The sequence below is a fragment of the Dromaius novaehollandiae genome, chromosome 3 (assembly GCF_036370855.1).
Source record: "Dromaius novaehollandiae isolate bDroNov1 chromosome 3, bDroNov1.hap1, whole genome shotgun sequence".
NCBI lineage: Eukaryota > Metazoa > Chordata > Aves > Casuariiformes > Dromaiidae > Dromaius > Dromaius novaehollandiae.
In genome coordinates, this window is record NC_088100.1 from 86,563,917 (window position 1) to 86,577,682 (window position 13,766).

The window sequence follows — 13,766 nt, forward strand, 5'->3', positions numbered from 1 at the left end:
GTTTCGGAGGCAGTGTGCCATTCCTGTGCATAGAGTTGGCCTAACAATGACAACATCCTTTAAATGCAAGTGTGTGGCGCCATGCATGTTTTATGGCATGAGTACAGGGGATAGTCTAATGTTAGAATTTTTTACATTTTGAGAAGAGACTTGCTGTATCTGCAGTCATTCTGAGGTCAGAACATAGCTACGAATGGGCATCTTCTGATACGCATGTTCTCACCTGGTGCTGCAGAGTTGGGGTCCTCTTATTTTCCTGCCTCCTGCACTGGCTGCCTCTAATTCTGTGACTCTCCAGCTGACTTCTACTAACTTTGTTTCTTTTCTTTCTAGTGCTTTCCTCTACTTGTTCAGTTCTCTTGTGCTGCCAGTATTGTAGCTACCATCTGGCCAATGTATATCTTCGTATCCTCTTTAAGATAGTCTCCTTCTATGTTTAGTCTGTTCACTAAAGACTTTTCTCATTCTTTTTTACACATTCCACTTTTTCCTTCCTTTATCCCATTTACTCTTTCAAAATGTTTCAGAGCACATATGTAGTTTCACATTTCCATTCACTCCTGAGTTTTCCTTCTTTTGCTTGTTCTTTATGTTACCAGTTTTACCTCACCTCCAGTCTTGTTCCTTTCCCTTATCATTTCCTGTTGAATTTCCTAGCCAAATAGCCTAGAAGGCAGCCAGCTTCTTTGAGAGCAGTCTGGCTTCTGTCCCAAGAAAAACAATGGAAGGTGATGACTGTCTTTTTCTTAGGGTGACCTCAATTTTCATATGCAAAGTCTGTAGGAAAATGATTGCCATCTTGCCAGAAGGTAATGATGTATAGTCCAAAATACTGGCCACCTTGACAAGAATAAAATTTATGAATTTGATGGCAGAGGTCAGGAAATGCGTGTTTAAGTGGACACAGGCTTATGCATTTCATTAGAATCATAGCCACCCTTAACTGTTTAATTTTTCATGTCATTCCATTTCTAAGGTGAAATTTTCTTTAATGCTAAAGCTATTATGTTAAAACATGTATTTTAATACAGTATCTTTTGTGTGTATTTATGCACACTGTGTATCTCTACACAGATAAGAGCGGAATCCCTAGACCATCAAAGCTATTACAGCCAGATAGAACTGGGTAAAACTGGGTATTTCTTTTCCATAGAGAAATTATGGGAGAGAGATTTTAAGATATTCCACTTTTTTTTCCTCCTAATCAAGCCAAATTACAAAGATTTCAGTTCTGCAGACTGATAATTCTGAACTGAAATTCTTTCAGAATATTTTGAAGTGTACTGTGGATTGCAGAGACGCTCTGAAAATTGGAAGGTCTCATTTTCATTTCAGTTGGCCTAAATTTCAGTTGGCCTGAAAGGTTCATTTTTAGGCCAGTTTGACATGACACACACTCTGAAGAAAATTTAAAACGTATTCTGCAAAGTCTATTCTACACTGTTGACAAAGAGATCATATTCAGGGTCCTGCTGCAGGTTACTGTCTATGTTAAGTGGCCAGATTAAAACATTTTAGTCTATTTGTCCTTGGTCCTCTGAGCCAAAGTATGATTAATCACTGTGTCTTTCAGCCAGCCATTGTCTGCTTCGTGGTCCTTAAAGGAGCCATGCAAGGAGCTGGCAGCGATGTCAAGATAGTCTAATACATAATCTCTTTGTTGGTAGGCAGAGGTTGGGTTTCATCAGCCAGTTTGATGGGACCAGGTACATTACAATGTGCTTCTCGTCTCTATAAAGTCTTTGCAGTCAGATACTGAATCATATCTATGTCATCACTTTGAGCCTGTTGGCACGAAAGTAAGAACTCTACATTTTTTACTTTTCTTTTTTTTTTCTTTTTGGAATTGTAATTTTCCTTTACAGTTACTCTGTTTTTTCACTAAAGAAACTCCTTAGCAAAAAATCATTTCAATATTTTAATAACTGGGTCAAAAAATAAAATTTAGATCCATTACTCTGGAGCAGTTTTCCAATAAACAATCTTAAAATTTTCTGCGCTTGGGGTCATAGGAACATTTGGCATTGGGTATTTTTGCTAAGGTGTTTTTGTTTGTTTTTATTTTTCAAGGTGTTTATTATAATAAACAAGTTATCTCCAGCCCAGACCAACTTACACAAATAAAAAAAAGGGGTGTTGCATGCCAAAATGTTTTATCTGATAAGTACTTAGTCCTGTAAAGAGTATTGGTCTCAGCTTTGATTTATGTTACAAAATACAGAATATATGCAGAAAAATTTCTTCAGGGTTTTGTGAACTGCGCTGTCAAAGTATGAAAGTAATGTCTGTCTGAATTTATCATGGAAGTTTCTGTGGGCAGCTGTAACTATCTACAGCATATAACGTTCCAGCCTTCTCACTGTGCTTACATTTGTCATGTCGTAGTGCTCTCTAGTGAAGTGTAAGGCTACCAAGCCTAGATGGAGCCAGTAGGAAATGAATGTCTGCCACAGATACTTCAGACAACGTTGTTAATGTTTAATGGCAGGAAAGTGGTTGCCGTTCTCATTGGATTGAATGATGAGAGAAATTCTCTAAGCCTTGATAAGGCTGTGGCCAGGCTGGCTTTTGGTCTAGAAGGTAGATAAGGCTACTCTGTCTTTGGGTTTGTAGGGATGTCGGGTTTCTTTTTAATGTGTGCATGCCAAAGTGCAGCTCTCTTATTCATCTTGCAGACTGTCTTTAAACTTAATCATAGTGAACACTGTATATGTTTGTCTCACAATACATAGGAGGTAAAAGGAGGTGAAAGTGCTGGAGAAAAGTGGTTTTATTATGATGGAAATAAGAAACTACTTCCTTTGTTTAGGGTAACACTTACTAGACTCTCTGAATCTCTCTGAAGTGGCAGCATTTGAAAGCCTAATTCTTGGACTCTGTAAGTGATTAGCTGTTTATGGACTCATAGTTTTTTTTTACCTGATCTAGGCTTTTCACACTGTTGTACATTTCTTAAATCATTGGGGCTGCTCAGAAGGATATGCTTTCTGCAGTAATAAAAGCCACTTTAGCTAAGTTTAATTAAATATTTAAGGTTATGTATTTGTCCAGATTCAAGTTAGGAGCTCTCTTATTCAGTATTTACAGAATCTGCCCTGGGCCTGATGCCAGGTCCACTGCTCTGAATACCTGTGTTCTTCAGATTACTACAGCGAGAGTTAAGCAACTCTGTGGTTGGTTAGATGGAGAAGACTTTTTTTATAGGATTATGTCCTGATTAGACAAAAGCAAGAAATTACTTGGGTAAAGAAGTAATAGGCAAAAGTTGTTAAAGATAATGCAGCTGATGTTATCTTCCTACCAACTGATATGGTGTGAGTCAAAATTGTCATGATGTAGGCCAGGAGTAGATAGTAAATGAAGCAGTCAGTTAACTGAAAGAGAGTGAGTTTGAGAAGCAGTTGAAATGTATGAGGTGAGATAACTTGAGCATCAATCTAGCAAAGTAGCTTAGCACACTGTGAATAATTCCTATTGTGCTTACCAATTTAACTGTGCCACCTGGCTTCTTCAAGAGGACCTGGTAGGTCCTCTTGTCACCCACCTCATGCTTGCCTGCTCTCAGATCACGCCTTGAGTTGCTGTCCCAGGTCTGACTGAGTATTGTACTTGAAAGTAATGGGTAGTATTTGTAGAGGCTGTTTGGTCCCTTTATAACAGAAAGTGTTAGTTGCATAGAAGTAAATAGTTTAAGTAAAAACAGATCTTCAAAACAATAAATCAATCTATACACATGCCTGCCTTTGCCTAAGGGTCATAATTCTCCAACTGGGGAACACCCACCTTCTTCAGACTCTTTTTCCACAGCCTCCCTCGGTGGCAGCCTATCTTTCCACATAGGCCCTGATAATTGAATCCCCAATCCTTTCCTAGGAATGTCTTTTTAACTGTTTAATGCTCTTTTGAGCTCTTTGTTCTCTGCACTGGCAGAACAGCAGTGTCACTTTGGCCTGGAGCCTGGAAATATGTCATTGTCTGCAACTGCTTCCATGTTTGTGACTGCAGAAGGGCTTGCAGATTCAGAGCTGTTGTGTTGTTTTCCCCAGTCCTTCCAATATTGAATTAGATTCATGAATCTATTCATGGCACTCTAGCAGCTGACCACTGTTGAATAGTTAACCCAGTCTCTCTGATATGACCACCAGTTGTCATACAACTTTTGTATCTTTTTGGTCTTGGGTTATTACCTTGTGTCTCCACACCTATCACAGTTCCACTGAAGTAAGTGGGAAGTAGTGCAGGAAAAGTGTGAGCCAAGAGGAAGAGGTAGAGGAATTTGCCAGGGTGAGAAATATGACTTGGCCCGTGCATGAGTTGACAGAAGCAAGGTGTCTTTGCCTATCTCATTAGGATGTATGAAAAACAAGTTTCATGGATGGGAGGATGAGGAATCACTAACAAGGACAGCCAGGGCTGGGAAGAGGGGGCGGGGGACAAGTTGGGAAGAAATTGCCAGTGGCAATTAAAAGTTATTTTCCAGCTAGCTTGAGACTATTGCCCTTACCTCAAAGGGAACCCTTTATGTGTTCTTCTAGATCTTGCAGTTTAAGCGGTAGCAATGTTCATATCAAAACATGTATTTTAGCTTTTTTGAAAGAGAGAGATTAGGATACTTTAATAAAATCCTAATTTAATTGAATGGTCAGTCATCACAAAATACACTAGCACAATGCAGAAATTTTAGCTGGTTTGGGATTTAGCACAGCAGAAGGCTAATGGCTGCCTTTATCTGTATATTATCAGTCTGCACAGATACAGAGACTTTTTATAGATGCAGCTGTAGGTTTTTATAGTTCTCTGTGCTTCTCTTTTTTACCTGGTCATAAACTAAGCATCCTAGTTAGTCTTCAGTGTGCTATCTCTACATTACTAATGAAGCTTCTTCCTGGAGAAGCATACATACAGGTTGTATTGACTTCAGGGGGGCTTTATATGACCATTTCAATCTTCCTGCACAGAGTGCAGGATGGGGGCCAAGAGTCCCAAACCCACACAATAAGTCAGTGATGTGGTTGGAATTAGAATGGAGGAGCTGCTAGCTCTCAGCTTTGTCTTCTGTGCGTTAGAGAATAACACTGCTCATCAGCTGCATTCCCAGTGCCATAAATAAATGGGCCTGAACTCCAAGGAATTCCACAAAAGCTCCCCAAAATCTTCAGGACTGTAGCTATACTTGTGAGACCATAACCTCTTACATAATCTCTGAAAAATGGATAGCACAAGCTGAAGGCTGTCAGTCTAGAAGCTGAGGATCATGTTTGCAATTGCAATTTAGGCAGCACAGAAGTTCTGACTCTTCCCCTCACCGAGGGGCATTGATAGGATTTTGTTGTTTCAAGCCAAGGCAGCCTTTTCCCATGTAGTAATTTCTCTAATAGAAGCAGAATGTTTAAAATGTTACACTGACAATGACACTTGACAGGAACTGTATTTTAGAAAAATAACCCTTATCACTGTATTATCAAGTGTTCCATTCTGTATGAGGATTTTTGTTTTGAGTTAACAGGAAGCTGTGCTGTCTTATGACCTGCTCTGTTAGTCAAGCAATGGGCAATCTGTCCTTGGAGGGGGATATTTAGATGGGACAAAGAGTAGAACTACAGATTCCGTGACATTTCCTGAGAATAACATCTGGATCTGTGTGAAGTGGTTTAGAAAATATTTTTGTATGTTACATATGCTGCCATTTGCATGGTGAGTAGTCTGAATACCTGCATATATTAAATTGCTTCTATAAAACAGTCATCTTTGATAACTTCAGTAGTACTTGTACAGTCAGTCCCCAAGACTTGATGCTAATTTACTTCCATGTAACATTTCATTCTCTAATTTAAATTATGTCTACCAGTGATGGGAGCCAGCTATAGCTGTATTTAAAAAAAGAGGAAACGATATACTATTCTATAACTGTCTTTGTAAGAGTGGCTTTTGATGGCTTGGAATGTGTCTGACTGTTTGGAAAACATCACGGGAAGATCAAATGTCACGGATACTTTTCTGCCTTCAGATATCAGTAGAAGCTAAGCAGAAGAAAAGGTGGCATTTAAGGAAAAAGAAAATGACTTAGAACTTTACTATATTCTCTGCCATTCCCAGAAGCATCTGTTTAAAGCTATCACAGTATTTTGGCTGTCACTTTTACTGAAGCTATTTATGTACATTTTTAAAGGTGAATTACTTGGCCATTTGACGTTTTTGTTCTCTGTTATGCTGCAGCAATCTGTCTGATTTGCAGTCAGATAAAAAGCATTACAGCTTGAAAGTAACAGGTTTCAAAGCCTTTTATTCCGCCACCTGTGCAAGTAAAGGTGTTCCTATATTAATAAAATACAATGCTATCAAATTAAGAGCGCAGCTTGTTAGAAGTGCTGGAAAAGAACTCCAGTTTAAATTAATTTTCAGAAGTATAAATTTGAAACTTATGAAAAGAACGAGGTGTGTCTGGCGAAGCTGGATAACAGAGATGAATATGAAGGCTGTTTTTCTAATGTGCTTAGCAGACCCAGCTGGAGTCATGCTATCAAAAATCTGGCCCTTACCACACACACAAGAATTATTTAAAAATAATAGTAACACAAAGTCTGATTCTCACATTGCCCTATGTAGCCTCAGTGAAATAGCAGACATGCAAGTGGTCTGGAGATAAACCACAAAGAACCAGCAAAGAATATATCATTTCTTCAATATCATTTTACTACTTTTTTTCCACTGTTGGATAATGATGAAAGGCAAAGTAAGCGCCATCCAAAGTCTATACTGTTGGCAAGAGTGTACAATATAGCCAATATAGGATTTACATTTTTATTTTACTTATAAATGATACTGTCATCCCTCATCCAAAAAACTAGCACATCTCATGCCACTTAATGACATCTTGTAGAAAAGGTTTATATAAACCTTTGAAGCTCAGAGATTTACTAACTTGAATCTGCAACATCAGTGTTTCAATAACCATGTGTGTTTAAGGTTGATTTACAAAATGAGTAAACACAGTAAGGAAATATTTTACAGTGTACCACTGAACCCACCAGACTAATTCCGACAGACTCCCAGTCTGAGTACAGTCCTCTGCCTTTTGGGTTTGTTCCCTATCTTGATGTCAAAGAAGAGATTAATCTCATCAAAAATGTGTCATTTGGTATCCTTTCACAAGGCCCTAATTTGGTACTATTTACCAAGTCAGGAAACCCTATTAAGAGATGCCTTTAGTTTTGGAACCTGTTCCTCTCTTTACACCCAAGCAGCCCAAGTGTATTTGTCTCCAGAGTGCACTGCAAGCCTTGCTGCTCACGCTCACTTTTGGAAAGAAAGGGATGTGCACAGTAACGTGCACCATCTTGGTTGCAGATGCCATATTTTTTAACAATGATTCCAGAATTTTTCACGTTTAGTCTATTAAATGTTTTATTTTAATTTAGAGAATGAAGACTGGGAATTTAGGGTAAGCTGTTTTGTAGTTTTAAATGCAAACAAATTTGGGTGAAAGGAAAGATAGTTTGCGGAGATCCTTTTTTAAAAATGCAGTTGAAGTACCGAGGTCAGGAATGGTTGAAGAATGTTTTAAAAAAAAAAAAGAAGTTGTAACAAGAAAGGGAGCTTTCTTAGCAGGGTTTGGCTGAATGTTCAGAAGGCTAGTCTTCATGTCAGCCAGTGTATTTTAAATCCTGATATATTTGAATCTTCAACCATAATAAGGGCTGATTACTTCTGGTAATTAGAACTGATTACACCATTGATTATGTCTGCCCTTTTAAGTGCAACACTCTGAGTATGGCAGCGGTAGCTACATTAGTACACATGCTATTTCATGAAGCATGCTAATGAACATATGGGGGATAAAGTTATCCACTTGTGTCCTTGAGCCTAAATTTTTAAGTTATGTACTCCACTGTCTTTGCAAATAGTTTTGTTCTAGGGCAATATTTATAAATTATGTCTCTTTTCAGAGTTAAAGAAGCAGAGGAAGTCTGCAGGCAGAAAAAGGGGAAATCTCTTTACAATATAAGACCAAAACATGACTCTGGAATTGTAAGTAAAAAATATAGCTATGCTCCTATTCCCATCAGTCTTTCCACCTTTTTCTCTTTGCATTTTATAGGTATGTTATTCTTGATGCACTCTTTTTAAAAAATATTTGAGATTTTCATGAAAGGTGTTAGATTAAAACTCAAATGCTGCTTGTGAATGTTACTCCACAAAAGAGATGTGCACAGCTGAGAGAAGCATATTCCACCCTGCACATCTGTTGTATCAAGTCTTAGCATAGCATGCACCTAAAAGGAAGAAAGGCTATTCCAAGCTTCAAGCTTATTTAGTCTCTAATTGTTCTGTTTTCAAAAGCTGCAAAACGTAATGGAAGATATATGATAGGGACACTCAGTTTGGGCCACTGTGGCAAATACCAGTGGCTTCTGTTCCACTGATCTGGATTTGTTTGGAATTGCAACTGTAGGAAGAGACAATACTATCCTCTGACTTTTCTCCTGAAACCAGATAAGCATGTTTAATGGTAGTAGAGGAGTAATTCCTATCATTTCAATGAAAATATTCCAGTATGATTGCCTAAACATTGGTAGGATCATGATGTATTTTGCAATGGATGAATTTTCCTCTAGTGGAAAATGAATCTGACACCCCACATTACAATTATATCTGTAGCAGCTGACAGTCAATTATTTTTGTAAAATCTGAAAATAGAAGATTTTTTTCATGTTCTTTTCCCCCCAGAAGCATGATTCAATTCTCTTGTGCTTTATATTCATTGCTATGTTACTGTGACATGTCCTTGAAATGAAGCAGGCTGTCACTTACTACATTTAACTAGCATAATCTGACACAGGGAGAGAGAGAACTGTTTTTGTTGCTTCTTACTCTGAGTGTTTAGGGAGAAGCGGCTGTGGTCAGTGCCACAGGAAATGTAAATGGAGTAACAACTTGGTTAGGAATGATAAACTAGATTTTATTTTATCAATTTAATTTGTAACCAGATCAAGATGTTATTAATACATATATATATATAGAGGGAGAGAGAGAGAGAGAGAGAGAGATTTGGATTTTTTCATCTCCCCACATGTAAAGCCACTGAGGGAATTTTTTCTAAATAACTGTAGGCTTAATTACTCCTATTATCATTACCATTTTTACTTGTACTGACACCGGGACTTCCAGGTAGAGCTGAGTGTCAGGATCTCTGTTTATCACTGCAGGCATTCCCAGTGTTACTAAATACTTGATAAAATAAGAAGGAAAGTAAACAAAAATATTTCACAAGCACAATGTTTAGCTATAGTCTACTTCAATTCTAGTTTCAAAGGGAATTTATTTGTGAAGTCAACCCTACAGTAAGAGTAACTGAATGCTGGCCTACATATTTCTGTGCTTTACAGATTTGTGGCATGTGTTTTTATGTATACTCAATTCTCTGTATGTTTTCTGTTTTTCAGAAAGCAAAGATAAGTATGAAAATCTGAGAGAAGAAAAGTGAAAGCCATTGTTACCTGGTCACCAAAATTCAATGTGTCTGTGGGGGGAGGGTGAGGGGGAAGGAAACTACATCATCATCATTTGCTCGCTTGACCTTTCTGAATTTTTGTTTTGTTCTCTAGAGTTTTCCACCAATTGATGTGTTATTGAACATTCATGAATGAATGTAATCACTTTAATGGAGTGCCCAGCAATAGACTAGGTATGGACTTGAAACACCTTCCCTGTACTCTGTATCTCCTTTGCCAGTCAAAAATAATATTTTGTAAAGTTTATGGTATATTACAAATAGGCCAAATCAGCATGCATAAAAAGCAGCACCTGCATCAGTTCTGAACATGCTGACAATTGCATTAAGTTGAACTTCATAAGAATGCTACTTGATACAGTAAAACATTTCCATTCCTACTGGCAACATCTGTCTAACACAAATACTTCATGGCACTGCACTTAGATTAGGGAAAGAAATGTTACTCCTAGTGAATTGTTTGTATCCAATGTTTCATGTTGGCATTTGTAGTTTGTATTTTGAATCGTTAAGTGCTGTTTATACAGTATAATCAGTGCTTTCCCAACTTGTTTGGTTGCCCTCCATGACTAAATATTTGTGGAACAAGATGTTTACCGTAACTATCTTTAAAATCGATAAGGCAGCATACTTTTACTTCATCTTTTGCCAGATAGTGAATGCCAGGTGGTATAGGGGTCAGAAATCCAACATAAAAAATTATTAAGTGAAAAGCAGGAAAATACAGAAAAGCACAGAAGTACTCTAGAGAGTATGAGAGAGATTTGGCTATTATAGTTTGTTAATATATAAAGCAGTTAATACTTTTACATGAACTTTAGAAGGTATAGTATAGTTTTAACTCCTCATCACTTAAATCAGACAGGCTTTTGGCTATACGTATGTGACTTCCCTTTTGGAATTAGCTTTACTGTTAATTTAAAACTCCTTTAGGGAGCCATTAAAAGATGCACATGGGAATTGACATTTCTGGAAACCACTAGTCAATTCTAGTGACAGAACATAGACTACCAACAAATTCACATCAATTTCACACTTAACAGAATTGCAGATTTTTCCTCCAGGCTTTCACTGCTCCTGACTAGGAGGTTAATGATTGAAATCTATGACTTAGGGCTTCCATTTTAGACCATATGCTTAATTCCTATTTGCAGTCCAGGATTTACTATATCAGTCTTGATCTGCTCAACCAGTAACACCGCCTTCCTCCAGCCCTAATTAAAAAGCCCCAAAACAATCAGCCTGATTGATAACATTTTGCTTTCAAAGTGCATTTTCCCTGAAAGCAGCCAGTATGTGCAGCTGAATCAGATGCACGTGCTCACAACCTTGGAGCCTAGAAGACACTGGGGTAAAGCAGATGAGATCTAACCTGCTGGGGTAGGTTATTCCCTTTCTAATCTAGTACATCATAAGATGTTCCTGGAAGCCCAGAGACTAATATAGTCTACAAGGTGTCATAAGGGGAAGTGCAAATTATGACCTCAGGAATCTGTTATTCTTCACATATACCAAGCACTAGAAAAGATGGCTTTTTTCACTATGTGAAAAGCAAGTCTCCTGTTGCTTGACAGAGCTTTGTGAAATTCTGTACTCATAATTATTTCTGGCAGGGATATAAATTACCAAGAATGCAGTTCTAAAATCTTGTTGATGGGAGTAACATTAGTATTTGGGGAAGTGAAAAGAAGAGATTATTTGCTGTTACAACTAACTTATGGAAAAAAACTTTAAAAAAAAATAAAGCTATTTTAATGGCACTGATTCAAATCCATGTTTGTATTTATGTAAACAATAATCTTTTCCTTTTAACTTTGCTCTTAATTGCAAGGATACAGTAGCATGTTTTGGTTTGTAGCCTTCCTGTTCCCTTCAGTACCTACAGTATGTATATTACCATACTAAATGAAATAATAGGACATATAACAAAGATCACTATGTGCAATACTGTATTTAGTGTTTCTATTTCGATTTTTTTAGAATGTTAATTTGTATGAAAATAAAAGGAATAATAATGAAATAGTTGCTTTCTCTCTTCACTGTCAGGCTATGCTGTAGTTTGCGAGCATCCCCTTTCAGCCTCTGGTGCTCAAGGTAAAACCGTTGTGAAGGGATCTGTGGAAATGGGGTTTCTCTCACCTTGCCTTTTAGAAGCACGGTGACAGTAAGTCCAAGCTGTGTGGACCTCTTCGACCTCTTCCCCAGGTGCTGGTAGTGAAGAACTTGAGAGTCCTTCTCTACCCTATCAGTCTATCAGACTCCATATCACTCATTTCTCTGGCCTGTGCAAGCCTTTCACTAGCACATTAGGCTTAGGTAGTTTGAATTGGACTCTTCCTTTGCAGCTGTGGAGCTGATTTGATACACACTGGGAGCCTTACTGCATTCTTACTACAAAGATACCTGCAACCTGTGCCTATTCTAACACTATCTACAGAATAGTCTGATGAAGTTGCTACTGGGACAAAAACATGCATAAAATTATCATCTGCATATTATAATGATACAATTATAGATACTGTTTTATATCATTAATGTGTTGTCAAGCAACTCAGTAGTACTGTCACATACATACTACCCTTTCCATTGGATCTGCAAGATGGATACTACTAGTTATTTGCAAATCTGTCTCTCTAAAGAACAGTGTCAGGTTGGCTGCAGCTGGTGGTAGTTATGATCTTAAGATACAAGCTGCCTCATGAGTTTTCCTGTTTCATTTTCCTCAGGCCCAACCCATTTGAATGTGTCTCTTAAATAGAAAACGGGCTGGGGAACAGCTAAGTTCTACACAAAGTAAAGTAGCCCATTGTTTGCAGCACAGAAGTTAACCTGTAGCACAGAAGTTTACCCACCACACGCCCAGAGTGGAATCCCTGTACAAGTTTCAAAATTGCTTTTTTTTTTTTTTTTTTTTTTTTTTTTTTTTTTTTTAAGGCATACTCTGCTTTTTACAGAATTCTGAATCAATTTTTTTTGTATGGTTCATTTTTTAAGGGGTAGAACACCCATTGAGGTCCCCTCTCCCCCCACTTTACTGCATCATCAAGCATACTACACTTTTAGGGTAGGCTATAGTCCTACAAGAGCTGTAATGGACAAAATTTTGAGCCCTTGTTGACCATCAACACCATACATTGCTCACTGTTACTTAAACAAATTGTAGCAGCTATATGAAGACTTTCATACCTGAGAAGTAGGTGTGACTTGCTGAGAATGAGAATTCTGAAAAGTCTGGCTTTTATGAGGAACTATAAAAATTTGTGGTGTTTGGCTTTGCAAATTAAAACCTTTGGGAAGCATGGTACTTTAATTGTCACATATCATATGATACAGTAGTGCTGGCTCTTTTGTAGCAGTGTTCATTGTCCTAAAAAACTTCTGAAAGTCAGTTTAGTATTAACCAACAGTGGCAATGCGGTTAGTAACATCATTGTCCCATATGATGTCATTCATTCTTCTCTGATTTTTTGGTGAGCAACTTAAAGTTGGTAGCAGGTATTAATTTCACTGAGAGAAAATACAGCAAGTGAGTCTTAGCATTATAATTATTTTCTTGCATATTCTAAATAAGCAGAGCTGCATTTATGCAAGTCCAATATATCAGTTACTTAAGTTACACCAATTTTAAGCTGCCACAGACAGAACAAGCAAAACCTGATAGAGCTGAATTTTTCTGAAAACAGTGTGAACTGATCAGTAAAGGGAGAAGACAAAAAGCAATGCCTGATATTATTCATCTCCACTATCCATCAATGATATGAGATTTAAGCTACAGAACAGGTTCTCCAAGCCATTCCTGTTTATTACAGAATCATCTGCACCTGTGCAGTACCAGGTAAACATTCATTTGACCTAGTTGTAAAAGCATCCAAAGGTAAGTCCGTTGTCTCAAAAGCATGGTGTTTTTTCTGAAGAGAGTGTGTGCATTAGGTCAGTCAGCACTGTTTTCTGATGTATTCCCAGGTGCAGTTCAAATTTATTCTCTTAAAAATTTGTGGGGGGGAGGGAAGTCTTTGTCTGTCACCCATCACAAAGTGGGTCCTGCCAATCTGGCAATTCTGTCATGGCAGAACTTAATGTTTACTGTGCTCCCTCCCTTTCCCTGTCCCACAACACCAGAGGGTGTGCTGCAGGCCAATTTAATAAACACTGGATCCATCTGAATAAAGCCTATTTTATGTCCCTAGAGACTTGCCTTGCTCTTGGATTGCTTCCACAAAGGGGAGTTTATTGGATTACATCACATGCTTCTGGT

At 37.9% G+C, this 13,766-nt stretch overlaps 1 protein-coding gene across 2 annotated transcripts in view; it reads left to right on the forward strand.

The window, feature by feature from the left end:
* Window positions 1-11,531, forward strand: part of FMN2 (formin 2) — a 170,239-nt gene extending 158,708 nt beyond the window's left edge. For both annotated transcript variants that reach the window (XM_064509355.1, XM_064509354.1), the window contains 2 exons: window positions 7,947-8,028; window positions 9,444-11,531. In XM_064509355.1, coding sequence (XP_064365425.1) covers window positions 7,947-8,028; window positions 9,444-9,470 — 109 coding nt within the window. In that variant the 3' untranslated portion in view covers window positions 9,471-11,531. The remainder of the gene's footprint in view (window positions 1-7,946; window positions 8,029-9,443) is intronic.
* Window positions 11,532-13,766: the final 2,235 nt, after the last annotated feature.